Source organism: Lepisosteus platostomus, chromosome 22, assembly GCF_059453375.1.
Source record: "Lepisosteus platostomus isolate fLepPlt1 chromosome 22, fLepPlt1.hap1, whole genome shotgun sequence".
Lineage (NCBI taxonomy): Eukaryota > Metazoa > Chordata > Actinopteri > Semionotiformes > Lepisosteidae > Lepisosteus > Lepisosteus platostomus.
In genome coordinates, this window is record NC_142632.1 from 9,834,392 (window position 1) to 9,853,449 (window position 19,058).

At 46.7% G+C, this 19,058-nt stretch overlaps 2 protein-coding genes across 4 annotated transcripts; both read left to right on the forward strand.

The window, feature by feature from the left end:
* The first annotated feature begins 53 nt into the window (after positions 1-53).
* LOC148643426 (aldehyde dehydrogenase family 3 member A2-like) lies at positions 54-8,832 on the forward strand. 2 transcript variants are annotated; one of them, XM_088615674.1, is made up of 10 exons: positions 54-800; positions 2,106-2,402; positions 2,956-3,187; positions 3,802-3,887; positions 4,207-4,415; positions 4,956-5,073; positions 5,351-5,492; positions 6,200-6,366; positions 6,773-6,872; positions 7,712-8,832. In XM_088615674.1, the coding sequence occupies exons 2-10, from the start codon at positions 2,247-2,249 to the stop codon at positions 7,981-7,983; spliced, it is 1,482 nt and encodes a 493-aa protein (XP_088471800.1). In that variant the 5' UTR covers positions 54-800; positions 2,106-2,246; the 3' UTR covers positions 7,984-8,832. The 2 variants fall into 2 exon arrangements, with proteins under 2 accessions (XP_088471800.1, XP_088471801.1); XM_088615675.1 differs by lacking the exon at positions 2,106-2,402 and having other exon boundaries at positions 57-800.
* A 1,387-nt stretch (positions 8,833-10,219) lies between these two features.
* LOC148643427 (carbonic anhydrase 4-like) lies at positions 10,220-18,731 on the forward strand. Of its 2 annotated transcripts, none has more exons than XM_088615682.1 (8): positions 10,220-10,408; positions 12,844-12,891; positions 13,559-13,723; positions 14,567-14,688; positions 15,313-15,405; positions 16,590-16,656; positions 17,111-17,274; positions 17,716-18,731. In XM_088615682.1, the coding sequence occupies exons 1-8, from the start codon at positions 10,354-10,356 to the stop codon at positions 17,899-17,901; spliced, it is 900 nt and encodes a 299-aa protein (XP_088471808.1). In that variant the 5' UTR covers positions 10,220-10,353; the 3' UTR covers positions 17,902-18,731. The 2 variants fall into 2 exon arrangements, with proteins under 2 accessions (XP_088471808.1, XP_088471807.1); XM_088615681.1 differs by having other exon boundaries at positions 10,222-10,408; positions 14,543-14,688; positions 17,716-18,729.
* Positions 18,732-19,058: the final 327 nt, after the last annotated feature.

Below are 19,058 nucleotides of genomic sequence, written 5' to 3' on the forward strand. Positions count from 1 at the left end.
GCTAAAAATGTCTAAACTTCTTTTTTTTTATGCCAAATCGACCACCCCCTCTCCCCCAGTGTGACAGCACCAGGCATGCCCTGACCCCTGGGCTCCAGCAGAACGTTTCACAAGCCGTAGTTTCTATATGTCACCTGAGGTGTGAAAGCACTCCTCTGGTCCCCCCCAAAGGTCGTACACAGCTTTGCTGCGTAAGCAGGCTGAAAGAAGACTGGTTGCAAGGCCCGAGAGAGCACACCAGCATCCCGAGGGCGTGCCGCTGAGCAACCGCTCCACGGGCGTGACCAGCCCCTGTACACCCGAGTCGGGCGCGCTGCCTGATACAGATTCGCGTCACAGCAGAAATGACTGCATGTCCGCAATAGCAAACCCGAAGGAGCAGCATCCAGTAAGCTACCAGAGCAGCAGTGCTGTTCGGGAAATGCATCAGGTCATGGAGATTGATCATTTTCTGCTGCCCTTCGTTTTATTAAAGAGCTTTTTCTTCTCATGAGGTTTTCGTGAGAACCCCCCCCCCCCCCACACCCCAAAAAAAATAAGCTCCAAATTGAAAAGGAAACCTTTAAACTCTCTACACGTTTTTATCTCTAGACCAGAGATAATTTTTTTCCTGGGAAAACAGGCTATAAACCCTGGTGCTCGATCTGGGTGTGTGATGATCGGTGATTGGAACCGCGGCACAGGACAGGGAGAGAATTGTCCTGTGGAAGCTCCGCCTTCCACTCTCTCAGAAACTGGGCTCCGGTTGCAGTCCGGGGAGAAGCAGACCACAGACGGCTCTCAGGTCTGACCACTGCCAGGTGAGTTTCACCCGGACCTCTAAATACACTAGTGCAGTGTTCCTGGTGCAGTGTACTTATTTTAACTTCTGTGCATCAAAATTCTACTCTGATCTTATTCATCTGAATTGAAAATGTAGTTTTCTCTCATCCGCTACATGGGACTGTTATTAGGCAGCGGGGCACTTTTAGCAACAGCCTGCTCCAGCTACGGTGTTCAAGGGAACGTTTCCGCAGGTTCTTCCACCCGCCGGCTGTCAGGGTGTTTAACACTGCCCTAGGCTAGGACTGCTAGCGCCTCGTCTGCTCGTCTATGGACAGCATGTTGCACTATTGTACTTTTTGGACACTCAATCTGTATATACCTATGCACATTTTGCACATATTTTATTATCATTATTTTGCATATTTTGCACACACCTATATTTATTTTATATTTATTTTGTATTACTGTACGTATTTTAATTTTTCATCTATTCTGCTGTCTGTTTTTGCTCGTCTTGGGCTGGGCTGCTGTAACACCTCAATTTCCCTTCGGGATCAATGAAGTCTTGTCTATCTATCTAGCTTACCTACAGTAAGTTCTTTGTTGAGACGTAAATACCATTAATACCTTTGACTGTGTTTCCTCTTTCTTACTCTTCTCCTTGAGCCGACAGTGTCCCACGTTCCCTCTGCCCGCTGCAATTCCACCGTGTCCTTTCACTGGGGATCAAGGATTCTTCCTCCAGGAAAACATCAAAAGACAGAAAACTCCGAGCGCTCCTTCCCTCACCTTTCCCTCTAAACCTCTCCCTTCGTCTTCAGACGTCTTCTCCCGCACTTCTGGAATTCCCTGCCCTGGCCGTCGGGTGTCTTTGGATCCCCTCCTGCTCGTCCCCCACAAGCCTGCGGAAGCTCCACAGCCGAAACCTTGTTTTTTCCTTCTTTCTTTCCATTGGTTTGGAGCAGAAATCAAACTCGGCTTTGCTCTGCTTGACCCTCTTATTCACACATATCAGTCTGCAGCTCACAGCTGGCAGCCCACTGGAGAGGAATTTATTTCACACGAAAGCAGGTCTCTGTTGCTCAACAGCTTATACCTGCACACCCACCATTACCAGAGAGCCATTGACTCCTCATGAGGCCAGTCACCTGAATGGAATTAAGCCAGGCGCTGCGAGTGACTATTAAGAGGCTTTTCCTTTTTTAACTGGAGAAGAACTGCTGCTCGTGTCCCTAGAATCCAAACGCGATTTTCAAGAGCCAGAGCCCTCAGATTTGCTGTGCTTGTTATTCCAACGTTTATTAACTCCCAGATTCATGTTCTCTCCCTGACCGTTGCAGGGCGCCGCCAGGTCGGTTGAGAGGTGAGAGATCGTGTGCACTGAGGCCCTAGTCCTTGAGGCCCCGAGGATCAGGGCATTGAAACACCGTCTCGCCTGCTGGTCGGGCTGCACCTGCGAGGCGTGCGGCTCGGAGCCACCCATGGAGGTGCAGGCTGTGGATCGGGCCCGCGCGGCGTTCCTCTCGGGCAGGACGCGGCCCCTGAAATACAGAGTCCGTCAGCTGGAGGCGCTGCGCAGCCTGATCACCGAGAGGGAGGCGGAGGTCACCGCTGCACTAAAGCACGACCTCGGCAAGGTGAGATGCAGCCCGTCGGCCTAAAAGCACCGAGCTCCAGAGGTCGCCCGGAGGAGATGGGGCACTGCAGTTGAAAGCTGGGAGGGATCAAAAACAGAAATGCCTGTGACTTTGAACTGTCATCTCACCCGGCAGACTTAGATAGATAGATAAGACTTTATTGATCCCACTGGGAAATTGATGCGTTACAGCGGCCCAGCCCAAGACGAGCAAAAAACAACAGATATCAGCATAGACGAAAAATATGAATACGTACAGTAATACAAAATAAATAAAAAATAAATAAATAAAAATAAATACATAGGTGTGTGCAAAATATGCTCATAGTCACTGTAAAAACAATAAAATATGTGAAAAATGTGCATAGGTATATACAGATTGACCATAGACGAGCAAATGAAGGGGTAACAGACTAGACTTACTTCTGCCACTTTGAGGTATCTTTGGGTATTTGGGTATCTCTTGGTACCTCTGCAAGACTGATCTATGAGATGTGGGTATTGCTGTCGGTCCTGCTCTGACCCCTGCTCCCCTGCTGCCTGCCTGCCTGCAGAGCCAGTTTAACGCACATCTGTTTGAGCTGGTGGGCCTGGACAGCGAGATCCAGCTGTCCCTGGAGAGGCTGGCGGAGTGGACAGCCCCCCAGCCCATGGAGAAGACCTTGCTGACCCTGATGGACCGGGTCTACGTCCAGCCCGAGCCTCTGGGGGTGGTGCTGATCATCGGGGCCTGGAACTACCCCTTTGCCCTGACCCTCCAGCCTCTGGTGGGGGCCATCGCCGCCGGTAAGCTGGGAGACCGGGGGGACAGGGCCTGTCTCCCTGCCCTCACAGTGCGTTGTTGGTCAGTGACGTCACACTCTCGTGTTCTCAGATTCCCAGTATCTGGGTAATGGTCTCTTGTTGTAGTTCCAGCCAGCTTAGGCTAGCTCTGAGGGAGCTTTCGAAGAAAACTCAGTCTTCACTCAGGTTAAGAGATTGTCAAACAGGGATCTTTCATTCAATCAGCCGAAGGGCAGCATAGCACAGAGAAAGGGTTTTATTTTATATTTATTTTGTATTACTGTGCGTATTTTAACTGTAGTTACACTTTTCCTTTCATACAGTGAATGTAGGGGAGACTTTAACATATCATAGGAACACACAAGGCACAGGCCACTCACAGACGTCTTTCAGACACAAACAAAACAGGACAGGAACATGCCATTTGGCATCTGTTTCATTTCAATCTGTTTCGTTTCTCTCGGGTTGAACACACGGGTGTGAAAAAATCACAGGCTTTAGTTGCAGAAAGACAGTTGTCTTAGGTGCAAACAGAAAAGCTCACCCTGCTCGAGTGTTCATCTCACTCAGTCTTCCACAGAGGCCAGTGACAGCGGTGTGGATCTGTCTCTCTGTAGGTAATGCAGCTGTAATAAAGCCCTCGGAGTTGAGCGGGCATTCATCCAGGCTGCTGGAAGAGCTGCTTCCTCAGTACCTGGACAGGGTAAAGACCTTCCTCCTCCTCCTCCTCCTCCTCGCTGTGCGTCGGCTTTGCTTCTGCGTGCAGTGAGCTGTCTTTGCATGTGGCCGTGTCCACTGCGTGTCTGGACCAGTACAGCAAGACATCCCAACCTCCTGTGACTCTGTCCAGGGAAGAGCCGGGAGCATTTTATATGTGCAAATTTAGCGTACTTTTAATGCATTTCGAATATGGTTAGATGTTTGGTAAATGACACTAGGACCAGGATTATCAGGGAGGGCATCCAGCGTCCCAGTGGGAGTCCCTCCCGGATTAATCCCTGCTGTCTCCCTGCGTCTCCCAGGAGATGTACCCAGTGGTGACCGGGGGAGTCCCAGAGACCCAGGAGCTCCTGAGGCAGCGCTTCGACCACATCTTCTACACCGGGAACAGCACTGTGGGAAAGCTGGTGATGGAGGCCGCCGCCCGCCACCTCACCCCCGTCACCCTGGAGCTGGGCGGGAAGAGTCCCTGCTACATCGACAAGGCCTGCGACCTGTCTGTCGCCTGCCGGTCAGTTAGACCTCGAATGCCACATGATGGGGCCGTCACTAATTCAGACAGAACGATACCTCCGGGCCCAGGGAGTGCAGTGATGTCCGAGTTGGTGACCGGGCAGGGTAACAGTTAGTGCCTGCTGAACATTTCTGTCATTCTCTTCTCTGAAAATCAGTGACTTTCACTTACCAAAGGTCATAGAAGGGAGAGCGTAACTTAAACCCAACATCATGCACATTTATTCAGTTTAGCTACTAGAACTAGTGTTTTCAGACTTGCATTTGTTCTTATAAATTCTCTTAAAGCTGTGATCTTCCTGTTATTTCAGACACATTGTACCGGTTAGTTCACATGGCCAACATTGCACAGGGGAATTGGAGGGGGGGTCGGTCATCACCCAGAGCTTGTGGGGTTGTACATGATTGTGTAAGACCTACATTTCAAGTGTCAATGTATGGATCAGACTAGGGTTGAAGTACTTGATCCTGAACCTGGTACTGCAGGCTGGTACTGGTACTGCAGGCTCGGCCGGTGTCTGTCTCTTTCCCTCTGCAGCCGGATCACCTGGGGGAAGTTTGCCAACTGTGGTCAGACCTGCATCGCTCCCGACTACATCCTGTGTGACCCCAGCATACAGGACCGAGTGGTGGAGGAGATCGGGCGAACAGTGCAGGTATGTCTCTCTGTCTGCCCCACGGCCACTTAGGACGAGGGGATCCAGAATTTTGGATCGCTTCCTCCTGCTTTGTGAAGTTCCTGCTTCGTTTTGGTGCTTTAAATCTTTGTGGAGAAGTTGTGTCCTGTTGCCTGTTCGTTCTGTCAAGTTACCTCTTCCAGCTGCTGTCTAGCATCTGTGAAGTCAAGTCATAAATACCAGAAACACAGGTGCCATCGTCACGTTCAGAAAGCAAAAGGAGTGAAACCAACCTGCTGTGATTTATTACTTACAGGAATTCTACGGCAACGACCCCAAGAGCTCGCCGGACTACGGACGCATCGTCAACAAGCGCCATTTCAAAAGGGTCATGTCTCTGCTGGAGGGCTGCACCATAGCCCTGGGAGGAGAGCATGATGAGTCACAGTGCTACATTGGTAAGAAGACAGCTGTCTGAGATAATGCACAGCACAAAATAAAGGTTATTATAGGGGTCCTTTTAGGACGTATTCTGACTGGCAAATCAAGAAGATGGCTCTTTGCTATGACTAGATTCTTTATTGTTGCAATTGAATTCTTTAATGTGTTGTCTTCTCAAGAACAGTTCTGTAAGTATCAAGAAAAATGTGAATTGTTTATCCCACAACAAACAGTGGAGTGAATTTCATTGTGTCTGCGGGCACACAGGGGTGTCCTCACGTTGGACAGCACATCTTAAATTTCCATTACACAGCGCTGCATGTTATGGGCTGCGTTTGATGCTTAAATGTGCAAACATGACTATGTCGCAATTAAACGCTAAAAGAATACCTGTGTGCTGCTGGTTATAATTTACAGATTATACTAAAGCATTGCAAGGCTCTATCTTAAACACATACGCAATTCTTAAAATTTTACAATAAGTGCTGCATTTTTTTTTTAATTCTGGAAAATAGCTGCTGTGTTATTCTTTGTTAATTGTAATAGTTCTGCGTATTGAATTTCTTTCCTGCACATTCTGCTGGTTGGGTAATAAGAGGTAATACGATGAAGAAGAAGAATCTGGGAAAGCCAGTCTCCTGAGCTGTCCAGGAGTCCTGCTCTCCTGTCTGGGATGAAACGCTGCACGCTGGCACTCGATGACCCCCCGTGCCTCTCTCCTCAGGCCCCACTGTCCTGAAGGATGTGACGCCCCACTCCAGGGTGATGCAGGAGGAGATCTTTGGGCCGGTCCTGCCCATCCTGAGCGCGGGCAGCGTGGACGAGGCCATCCGCTTCATCAACGAGCGAGAGAAGCCACTGGCGCTGTACGTCTTCTCCAAGAACAAGAAGGTACCAGTCCGTCTGCGATTAAGCCCTGGCACAGAGGTGTGCCCCTGCCAAGGGGCCTGTTGACCTCAGTTACATACTGTTCTTCAGACCAGGAAGGCTAATGAGAAGAGACGAGATCAGGCCAGCTGATACATGGCTGAAGGAGATCAATCTGAGTCCCTGTGGGCCGTTTAAAAGTGTTTCTTTGCACTGACTAGACTTTGTTTTTTACCCAGTTTTAAAAGACATGGGGATGAGCTTGGCATTGTGGGTATTTCTTCATGTGTCGTGCTGGAAAAGGCCCAACCAGCACCCCCCCGTCCAGCTCGCCCAGTCCCACCTACGGGGACGCCGATCTGGAACCCAAACGCTTTTGCGGTTTCTCCAGGGGCTGCCGGCTCACTCCCCCCCCGTCCCTCTCTTCCAGCTGATCGACCGCGTGATCGCCGAGACGTCCAGCGGCGGGGTCACGGCCAACGATGTGCTGCTGCACTACACAGTGGGCGCGCTGCCCTTCGGGGGCGTGGGTAAGCCTGGCGGGCGAGCGGCGGGGGGGGGTGGCTGGCGGACTCTTGGGCCTGCAGGGCACCGAACCGTAGCTCTCGGGCCAGGGCGTCTCCGCCTTCCCACAGACCAGCTCTCTAAAACCCAACCTGCCTGCAGGGTATTGAACAGTGGAAGGCCTTTTTATTTCGATTTGACTTGCTTGACTTACATCTTTAAAGCGTTCTCCAACAACGAGGGTTTGGAGGAGCGGCGGCGAACGTTTGAGGGGCACGGGGGGCCCCCCCGGCGTGAGGTCAGCTTGGAGAGAGGAAAGAAACAAGCAGGACACAGGTCCGGGCCTGACCAAACAACAAGAAAGAACGAAAAAAGGCCGCTTTGGACAGCGGGGTCCGGGCTGGACTGGAAACAGAGGTTCCCAGAGAAAAAGACCACCTGAGACCCGGGACCCAGCCTGAGCTGAGCGCTGAAGCAGCAACAGCGAGAGGGCTTCATGGGGGGGGGGGCGCATTCCCACACCTCTGAAGGGCTAGCTGCTGTGTCACAATTAGTGAGGGGATTAAATATCGATGTGACAAAGAAGGAGGAAAGGACTAAAGTGTTAATTTATGTTTTTTTTCAACCTGTGTCCTAATTTTAATAATGATAATTGCTTACACCTATATAGCGCTTTTCTGGACACTCCACCCAAAGCGCTTTACAGGCAGCCCCCCCCCGGATGATGTGTCTTATCTGGTGTTTTGAGCGGAGGGTTATGAACCCTCTGTTTTGACACTTGGGGAAAAGGACAGTAAAGGGGCTCCAGCCCTGGGCGTCTCAGGCGTCGGGCTCTGCGGGCTGACGGCTGCCCCTCTCTCCGCAGGTCACAGTGGGATGGGCAGGTACCACGGGAAGCACACCTTCGACCAGCTGAGCCACCAGCGCGCCTGCGTCGTCCGGTCCCTGGCCGGGGAGGGCCTGAACCAGGCGCGCTACCCGCCGCTGAGCCGCCGCGGGCTGCGAACCGCGAGGTTCTTCATGCAGAAGCGCGTGCGGACCGCGGGCCGGGGCTGCTGCGTGCTGGCCGTGGTGTCCAGCCTGCTGGCCCTGGGTCTGCTGCTCGCCCTGCTGCTGGTGCTGCTGAAGGTGGCGTGAGAGCGTCCGGAACTCCCACTTCCTGTTTTTCAACTGATCAATTCTTTCAATTAAAGTAGCACCTTCGGGAAGCAATTTCCAGCTAGTGCCCAGCAGTTTCAAGAGAATGGAGAGCTGTAAAAGATCATGTTATTAAGAGACAAGCCTTGCTTTTTTGCTCATGGGAAATGGCAACAAGCTAATCGAGACTGGTTCTTATTTTCCCTCTACACAATTAGCTGCTACTTCACACAGTAAATACTCTAACCTGGCAGGTCATCCACTGGGAAAACTAAGCCCTATTAATACTGCTGATCAGCGGGTGTTTTCAAGCCAGGTTCATGGGAGTTTTTTTAAAGCCTGCATTTACATTGTAACGTGGATTGCTGTGGATTGCTATATAAATCGAAGGACATTGAACAGTAGTAATAGACTAGGGAGCACTGAGGTCGTGATTCTGTATGTTCACCCTAGAGTTTCCCTGGCTTTTTTAAAATTACATCGTTTTCACATCTTCTTGCACTCAATGCATTATTGTATACATCATAAAAACTGCCAACCTATTGTTGGAGTTGTTTTAACACCCGTTGTATATACTATAGTTGTAATAATAGTGTTTTAATAAGTCTGAATATTCGTTTTTAATGCCTGAGCATTGTGTGAGCCTGTTAGTGTCGTTTGCTCTTACCTGTTTCTTTAATATGCAGGGAAAGAAGCGTTTTTTTTTTAGGGAGCTAGGTTTTTGATTAAAAATGGTAAGGATTTAAATTTTAGGATGTTATATATGTTCTGTCCACAAGGTGTCAGTCCGGTGCCATCAAACAAAAACCTCAACAACACAAATAAACATAATTACTTGATAAACACCAACACTGTTTCTCCGCCAGCACTGTTTCTAGTCTTGCAGCTTTCCTAAGAAATTAGACTTTATTTTGAGTTGTCATCATGCTTATGGGACAGGTTTTTTAAAAAAAGTATGAGTGGATTTTTAAAGATAAGATTGTTCCAAATGTTCAGATTTTAGCAATCAGTTGTAAGTACTAATTCCATCCATCTGTCCACTGGACTGTGGGGGGGAACCAGAGTATCAAAAAAGAGGGCAAACGAGAGTGATCATGTGCACTCCACACAGACAGAGCCCCATTCGAACCCAAGATCCTTCAAGCTGTGAAGCTGTGTCTTTACCCACTGGGTCACTGTGCTATCCATACAGAAATTATCATTATTGAGAGCAAGAGAGCCAGAGTGAAGCTCAGTGAACACACACTGTCTTCACAGATGTGGACACAAAGTGTCATTTACAGACAGAAGCTGAGAAAATATGTCCTCTATGGTTGTAACTGCTGACAACCTGACCAAGCAGGAATGCCCACACCCCTGCAGATAACATTTTCATGAGCTCAATAACATCTGATAACATCCATATCACTCTGCAACTCACAGCTGGCAGCCCCACTGGAGCTCAGCAGGTGTGAGCCTGGTCAGTACCTGATGGGAGACCTCCTGGGAAAAACTAAGGTTGCTGCTGGAAGAGGTGTTAGTGGGGCCAGCAGGGGTTCTCACCCTGTGGTCCATGTGGGTCCTAATACTCCAGTATAGTGACCAGGACACTATACTGTAAACAAGGGCCATCCTTTGGATGAGACGTAAAACCGAGGTCCTGACTCTCTGTGGTCATTAAAAGTCCCAGGGCGTTTCTTGAAAAGACTAGGGGTGTGACCCTGGCATCCTGGCCAAATTTCCCCCTGGCCTTTACCAATCATGGCCTCCTAATAATCCCCATCTCTGAACTGGCTTCATCACTCTGCTCTCCTCCCCACTGAGAGCTGGTGTGTGGGGAGCGTTCTGGCGCACTATGGCTGCCGTCGCATCATCCAGGTGGGGCTGCACACTGGTGGTGGTGGAGGGGATCCCCATTACCAGTAAAGCGCTTTGAGTGGAGTATCCAGAAATGCGTTATATAAGTGTAAGCAATTATAATTATTATTATCTCCTAGTCGTTACGTTCATAAACTTTTCTCAATTCTAAAATGATGTCTGCTTTTAACCTTTTAAAGCGCTGGAAATACTTGTTTTGAGTTTTCTTCTCATCCTGTGTGATGTGCGATCATGCGTAGTGAATAAAAATAGCTCCAAAGCCAATGAAAAGACCCCCGTGAATTCAGGAAGACGGAGGTGTGTGTGGAGGCGTGTGATACTCTGGAAGGAACAGAGGCGTGTGGGCCCTCGTGTCCAGACAGGAGTGAGCCCAGCGAGTTGTGGAGGCAGGTGGAGCTGCCGGTGCTACCTGCTGCCTCGCTGACACCTGCCCGGCTCTGCCCAGCCATGTGAGCAGTGCAGGAGGAGCGGTCCCTCTGCTTCAGTCCTAATCTCAGCCACAGCGCCGCCAAGATGAGAGCTGTGCTCTCCCTGCTCACTCTGCTCTGCTCTGCTCCAGGTGCTGCAGGTAAGAGCAGTGCTCCTTCGCTACTCGCAGGAAGCTGTCCTGCAGAAAACCACTTTCAATGTCCAGTCCTAACCTCTTTACTAACCTCACTTGATAGACCGATTTCTGATTCTTTGACTGCAAGTTACTTTGACAATATGTGTGACTTACAATTTTGCATGTGGTAAATTATTTGAATGTATACATTGATGTGCGTATGCTGTATATTCAATATAGATCTGTTGTTGATTGACTATAGATTCTTAAAAGCAATTGTTCAGACACATATTTATTGCTACATGTGGAAAGGAGCTTAGAGTTTGGATTCACACATGAACGAATGCGAAAGTTAAAAAATAGTTTGTGATTTAGAAGAATGACTGTATTCCAAGATGGACATTAACTCATTATATACCCACAGATGGGGATGTAGTGTTTATTTTACCATTAGTGTGAGAGGCTTTATGGTGTGTGAAGGTATTTGCTCGTGATGTCTCTATTTACATAAATGTGCAAGGTTGATGTAGAAGCGGTTAAAACTGTTTAGCTTGTACATGTTAATAGGATGTGTAAATCTGGCCAGCGGATTGCTTCTAAAATCCACTCCTTAAGTTGTACGCAGGTTGTCCTCTGTAATATGTTTCAAAAATGACCTGTTAATTATGTGCGTCACTCTTAGATGAACTCAAAGCCCTTTTAAGTCAAATCTATGCTCTTTAAACAACTGTGCTTTTTAGTTAGGTGAGGAAGTTTATGGGGGGAAAAACGTGCAGAGAGGAGCACAACTCATTGACAACATGCTGGGCAGTCTGGCTAACTCTTGTGTTTGAGCCGAAAATGTCTAGAAAAAAAAAGAAAAGGCTCGTTCTGTATGAATTTTTGCAATAGTACTTTAAAGTTTATTTTTCTCTAGCCAACTGCTTGTTTCCATCCCATGGGCGCTGTTGAAATCTGCTCTAGACACCTGCATCTCTGAGCAGAGCCGCTGGGTGATGCCATTTTGTTTCGGCTTGACTTTGAAAACTTTCCGTGCTGTTTGTTATGGGTTCCATGTGATTTTGGGGTCCCAGAGCTCCTAGGGGGGAAAGGTACATCACCCACCAGTGAAGTATGGAGCTCATTAGGGTGTCACGGTGTAGGATACAGCAGATCAGGTTGAAAAATTAGCAGCTGCTTCACCAATTATAATAAGTGGAATAAAAAGGACAGGTCATACGAGTTCAGGGTGGAATTTTGCCAGGACATCAGGGTACACATCCCTGGGATTTTAATAAGTAATTAGTCAGGACCTCAGTTCCACATCTTATCGCACAACCTGTAGCACAGATCCCCAGGGGAAGAGCACCATCCTCTAACCCACCAACATCACTGACGGCACCAACCTAGATTCCTTACAGGCCTCCCCTCCCAGTACTGACGAGGCACAGCCTTGCTTCGCTTCTGAGTTCTGGTGACATCAGGCTACAAGAGTGCCTTCATAAACCGTTTAACTCCAGGCCTGGAAAGTCACGAATATCCGATCAGTTCAGGGGAATCTGTGGATTCGGTGGCGAAGGGGGCAGAGAAGATCATGGAGTAATGGATCTCTGCTCTGCTCTGCACTTTTAAACATTCCCCAATTCCTCTGCTTTGTCTAAGCAGCAAAGCTTCTGTTGCTTTAAAGCCAACAGAATCCCAATGTAAGGTCCACTGGTACGCCTGGGTCCATGTTTAACTTAGCTGAAACATGTTCCTTCTCATTAATGCTAAAATAACAATGATTACTTTGTTACTGATTATCGCTGAAAAGCTACAGGAGGAAAAAGATTCAGTGTTAAGGTGCCCTTTCCAGGGTTTCGATTTTCTTTACAGATAATATCTAGTGCATGTGGGGAACATGGATCGTTATCGCAGAGAAGAAGACTGTTAGAACAGCACCGAGCTCTAAAACGAACCCTTTCGCCTAAAGGCTGTGAGGTGACACACAGAGAGAGAGGCTAGTGTTATCGACAGTGATTTTCAGGATTTCTGATTTCTATAAATCAGAATGACTTTGCAGGTTTGTCGTTTTCCAATTTCATGGTTCCCAGGCAAACATTTATTGTTTTCTTCTTGGCTTTCATCAGAGGGACCTTCGCCCTGTGACCTTTTCTCCTTCTTCCCGCTGGTGTTTCAGAAAGACCACATGGCGCCCCTGACTTTGGAGCCTGTGGGCTGATCTCTCGAAAAATATTGTTCACACAGGGTGTCTTGAGATGAACCCAGATGGAAAAGCTGCTTACGGTGAAAGAATATTAGGCCGGGATGTTAAATTTTAACTGAATAATCACAGGAACGGCATTTTGTAAACTTATTTTTCAAATGATCAGTGCTTAACCCTTTGAAGGCGTCTCTCTAGCTTTGCGGCGCTGTTGTGTCACAGTGTTCTTGTGATGCCCCCGCCGATGAGCTAAAATATCACTGTTCACTTCTTCCAGGTGATTGGTGCTACCAGTCCCAGTTCTCCTGTAATGAAACGTGTGAAGGTAAACTCATTTGCAATATATTTCTTTTTTACAGCTGTAGGCCAAGAGCCCTCATATACTATAGTTCATGCCTATTCCAGAGTAAATTTATTAGAATATCAAAATAATATAAAACCCTCATTGGGTCAGAAATTATGCAGAAATAAGTGGTCTACAGACCGATAAGGACTGAAGAAATGTATCGATATACAGTATGTGCTACAATATGTATAGGTAAGCAGTTACCTATTTCTATAACTATATAGATATAACAACTATATCTATATATATCTATATATAGATATAACAATTATATCTAGGCTACAGTGGCCAGAGTTATGCTGCCCTCACTAATTCGATTCTAATGAATAATTAAGGATGTAGTCTGTCCAAAGGAAACCTCAGGCCTGATGTTAATAGTGCAGCCCTGCTGTTGAAAAGTGCATTCCATCACGCCATGCCCAGACTTCCAGCCTTTATTTCATGCTAATTCTTTATAAGCAGCCATGCTGAAGGTGCGAGCCAAAACCCAGCAGTGCAGAGACACCAATGATATTCATATATCTGAGGGCTTGCAGTATTTCATTTTTTTTTTAAGAAAAGCAGAGGTTTGGAGAGATCTGTGCATCTGAGAAATCTTGTCTCATATCATCGCACTTCTGTGTGACGTGAAGCTGTCTTGTCCTAGAGCCTGCTCACTGGGCAGATCAACATCCGTACTGCGGGGGAAGGAGACAGTCGCCGATTAACGTTGTTACCAGGAAAGCTCAGTACGACAGCAGCCTGGAGCCCTTCACCTTTGAAGGGTACGATCAGACTCACAGTGTGACGGCTGAGAATCTAGGTCACTCGGGTGAGCTGACGAGACTTTTTTCCATCAGCGTTGCGGAATTAAACTTAAAATAAAACCATGTCGTGTTTTTCCCAGAGGATCCCCTCTTCATTTTTTAATGGATGGAGACTGAAAAAAAAAATCCCATTTCAGGACAAAAGATGAGCTTGAAGAGGAGCAAGTAAAGGTTTATTCCATGCTTTTCTTTTCAGCAGGGAATAAACCTGTACTTGTTCCTTTGCAGCCTACGCATGCTGACGCAGCTCCCTACTTGAGTTTGAAGAGGTTGCGCATAACATCACCAACCTGGGTCAAGGCTACTTTAACCTGCACAACGGTCACAGCAAATCAGAAGGCTGGTGTGACTCTGGACTGTCCACTCCAAGGGGAAAAACAGAGAAACATTAAGCTGTTCTGTAAATATGAGCTGAGAAACTGAGCGTACAGCTGATACCTTGGAGTTTATGAAGTTTATGGCCACACACCATTCCCATCTTCTAATCTGTGGGGAAGCTACTAGAAAAGCAGACAATTTTTAGGATATGTAATTAATAATGTATAACTTCTAATACTGTTATGTTAATGCAGATGTAAGACTACAGCTGTTATGTTAATGCACTAGTAAAATCTCACTTAGAAAAGTCTGTTCAATTTCTGGTTACCAAAATACGAAACATAATGTGGACTTTCCTATTGTATATTACAGGTATACCTGTTTACAAACCCCCTGTTCAGTCCTTAAGTGCTCCATTTCTTAGCAAAGCGCAATCGGACTCTTTCTATAGTGTCTCAGGGTTGTGGGTTACACACACAGCGCTGACTCTCTCCTCTCCTCCCAAGTGCACTTTGCTCTCTCCTCGTCAGTGAGGACTCAGGGAGGGCACATGCCAGACTGGTACAAAGCCGTCAACTTTCACCTGCACTGGGGCTGGGAGGCCGGACCGGGGTCAGAGCACACCATCGACGGGGAGCAGTTCCCCATGGAGGTACGAGCCTTCGACGGGTGAACTGGGACAATCACACCGAGCCCAGTCAAATCGAACAGCACTATCACACCAGGAGCAAAGGCCTCAGCATGAACATCCATTGTAGCTCAATACAAAACAATCCGTAAACACGACAAAGCATATTATGGGTGGCAATGTGGTGTGGACATTGGCACAGGTCGTTTGTAGCACTTGTGTCCAGGGATCTTGATTTCAGGCTGGGGCAGCTTCTCTGTGGGGCTTTTGTGTTCTCCATGGGGCTTCGATTTCCTCCCACCGTCCAAAAACATATTGATAAGGTTAATAGGCGTCTCAAAATTGTCCCTGTGTGTGTGTGTGGGCTGTGACATCTGGCTGCCATGACCCACAGGAATAATCTGCTTTCAGAGAGTGTAGGCTGGATGGATAAAAGGCAGTTCCATTTTTCTGTGCAGATCTCATTAGCTTGAACAGTGCATGAATGCACTGGCTGCTGTGAAGCGGGCCCGCGCAGTGCACTCCAAGAAAACCATTCATAAGGGCTCAGAGACAAAAGCCAGGCGGGCTGAATCATGATGATCTCCTGTGGACTTGCCCAACATTGCTTGAATACTAACCTCTCCTCTCTCTCTCCCCCTCGGACAGCTCCATATCGTGCACATTCACAGGAAATACAAAACAATAGCAGACGCAGCAAAGGACTCCGCTGGCATTGCAGTGCTTGCATTCTTCTTTGAGGTAAGCCAATTCCGAAAATAAAATTAATGAAGATCTTAAACCTCTTTTTCACACTTGCATATGAACTCATAATATGACACTGCTGTGTTTGAATGATCAGAAAATCATGGAGCCCTTAAGGCAAAGTGTTCAGAATGAGTTGCTTATAAGTGAAAACTTTGAGATGCTGTACAAATTATACAGCAGTAAATATAAAAATGGGATCACACAGGACAGTTCCTTAAGTGCAAAGGCAAAAAAATGTACACCTTAAAAGCGATGGTAAAAAAAAAAAAGCTGTTAGTGAGTTTTTAAAATATCCACAGTCACGGAGTGACTCTCCTGTGGTTTAAGTTAACAAATTCCACAGTCCTGGTGCTGCAGAAGAGAGGCAGCATCACCCATTGCCTGGAGCCCAGGCTTTAGTATAATAATATAATAATAATAAACTTTATTTTATATAGCACCTTTAAAGGTGGCTTCTCAAAGCACTTTACAGAATGACAACAACAATAAATAAAAAGAATACACAAGATAAAACACAATTACAATATACAGAGGAGACCGTGGATGGTGGTACTGAGAAAAGCAGAGGGGTGAAGAATGGAACCAGTTACGTAAAGGCTTTTCTAAAGAAGAGGGTTTTGAGTCTGGATTTGTATAACGAGAGGACCTGAGTCAGCACAGCTCAGGAGTGCATGTTGGACTGTAATGACACAGTATGCAATTAAGGTAACCTGGGGCTACACTGTTCAGAGCCGTAAATATCAACAGGGACCTTAAAATCCAGCAGGAGCCAGTGCAGTTTATGCAGCAGGGGAGTGACGTGCAAAGATTAAGCAGTATTAGTGTGCATGCAAGCCACAAAATTCTGGACAAACCGGGGTTTGTTTAAAATCGTACTATATACCTTATTAAGGTCTTACCATAGTCTAAGCATAGTAAAATAAGGGTGTGTCTCAATTTTCCAGCATCAGACACCCTGAACAGGACAATGAGCGTAAAAAAGATACCACATCTCTAACACGAATCTCAATCAACAACACAGGGTCGTAAATAACATGAAGATCTCAGACTGTGCTCAAGGATTTCATTCCAGTGCCATCGGTAATTATGCTAAAATTGACAACTTTGTTTGGGAGCCTCTAAGCATAACCTCAGTCTGACCGGTTATATGCATATCTGAAACACTTTTACCACTGCAGGAATCTTCACAGGACAATCCTTATTACAAGGTCTTGATTGATGCCCTAGATGAAGTCAAGCATGCAGGTAATCAATTATTAGACTCTGTGTATTTATTTAGCATATGCAAGTTTATGTAAGTGGCCTTTAACTAAGGTACTGTCAATAAAATGGTCACAATACAAAGAAGTATCACCATTTCACAGTAACCTTTAACAGTTCCTTCTCAATCAAAGCTTAATTTTCAATAATAATTTCTAGAAAGAAATATTTAATCGCACCTTCTGTATTATTCTTGCAGATGTATAAATTTATAGGAAGTCAGGGTTTTTGCACAACACAATATCCCAGAATCAAAAAGTAAGTCTTTAGGATTAGTCTGAAAGGCTGTTTTGGGGAGAGGAGGCTACGGACATGCTACTAACTAGGTTCCAATTGTTTTAACCTGTAGTTTTGTGAAGCTGAGGCAGTGCTCTCCTCTCACTCCCACGTTTTTAAATCCCAGGCTAAGTCTAAGCATTTGCATGGAATCCTAATTCAGGTAACAGGACGATCATCACAGCCCTGCAGCTCGTCAGCATTCTTCCCAAACCCCAGGACCTGCGCAAGTATTACTACTATTCTGGATCGGTGACTGTGCCAGACTGTGATGAAGCTGTGGTCTGGGCTGTGTTTGAGACACCCATTCGGATCAGCAGGGAGCAGGTACGACTTTCTATCCAAGCATCTAACAAGGGACTTTCAAAGAGCATGATGTCGCTGTGGAGCATGGGAATGGGCATTAAATAGCTCTGTTTTGCAATGCTTAAGAGGCAGAACCCTCTACACAGACCTAATTCTTTTTCATACTGTATAAGATGTTCAGGTTAGCTGCCATGAACAACTGTTTAGCCCTCATTAGCTAGGGCTCATCAGCGCCGGCATGATACACAGGGCTCTAAATACTTATCTAATTATCCCTGTTTGGAGCAATTATTATTATTCCATTTTTGGAATAATTTGAAATGCCCAAAGGATACTTGCACAGCCTTCTCAAAGTGCAGTCGCCGCCTGAGAGTTCCGAGACTTACTGTTCACCACCCTTGGCTTTCTAACTGGAAACACCAAGGAACAGTGACCCCGTGTCCCGGTCTCCCCCCCCCCCAGCTCACGGCGTTTTCCCAGAAGCTGCTGTTTCGGACCGAGAAGCCGATGAAGATGACATTCCGCCCCACCCAGCCTCTGAACGGCCGCGTGGTTCTCCGGTCGAGCGCCGGCCTCCTGAGCTTCAGCCTGGCGACTCTCTCCCTCGCCGTGGTCTGGACGTCGCCTGGCCTCCGGCTCTTCCTGTAGGAGTGTCTCCCCTGCTACCCAGTAGGCTGGGATTTGGGAAGCCCTGACTTTGGGAAAGCAGTGGTGGTTTAAAAACCCAGGTAGGCAGCCTTGTAGTTCTCCTCCCTGCCCATCCTAGACCCTGCCAGCACTGGAATTACTTTAAATTTAAAGTTAAAGTTAAAAAGGAATTAACTGGGACTGAAATTTCCACTCTCCTGGAATCCTGGAATAGTCTGCCCTACACCTGATATTACAACATAGTGTTTTCCCCCCCTATTTATGTTGGTTGTGCGCCTCCTTGGAATTCCGTGTTTTCCTTGGAAAAATTCCCTGGAATAAAATGTGAGTGGTTGACCCTGCTGGAGATTTCAGTGTTCACTGCCACACCCGAGGACACGGTAAGCTCTTCACAAGCCTGTGCATAAGCATCCTGCCCGTAAAACTCAGTATCAGGCACTGTTGATTAAACTATCTGCCACTGAATACAAGCTGTATTCTGCCGAGTCCATGTTCCGGTTAAGTACATTTTCAATTTAGGGATCTATACCCTATTCTATGGGGATGTGAATAATTTATCAATAAATGCAAAGAAATCAAATAAGTTGGTAATTACTAGGTCTTTAACAAGGCAATGGAGTACGATGCTACTGTAACAGCTCTATATCGTGTACAATAGGATAGCAACAGTCATGTTTAGAGACTGCAAAATAGTAAAGTAAATCATTAATAAACAATGATTGAGGTTTACAACTGAAGCATTTGCATTCAGGTTTCAAAACCTAAGGGATGGAGATTACTTTCTGGGCTGTATTATTATTATGTATATAAAATATTTATTATGGTTCAAATCTATGATGTCCTGCATACATTCATGGGGGGGTGGAGTTCTCCCTGCTACAGATCTGAACATTAATACAAACCCCTGATTTCAATAGCTGTGTGTTGGAGATAATGTAAGAAACTGATTCCATGACTGATTTTTTATTAACAAGAACGGATATTTTGCACAGCAGCCTTGACAATTAGATTAGTACCATTCACGCTTAAAAATGACTTGTTCCTTAATTGAATGTCAAACCTCAACACTAACCACAATCACTGCCACATGCACGGAGTATCCAGAACACCCAAACACTGAGAGATGAACTTTGCTGCCTCCATGTGGTCAAAGATGG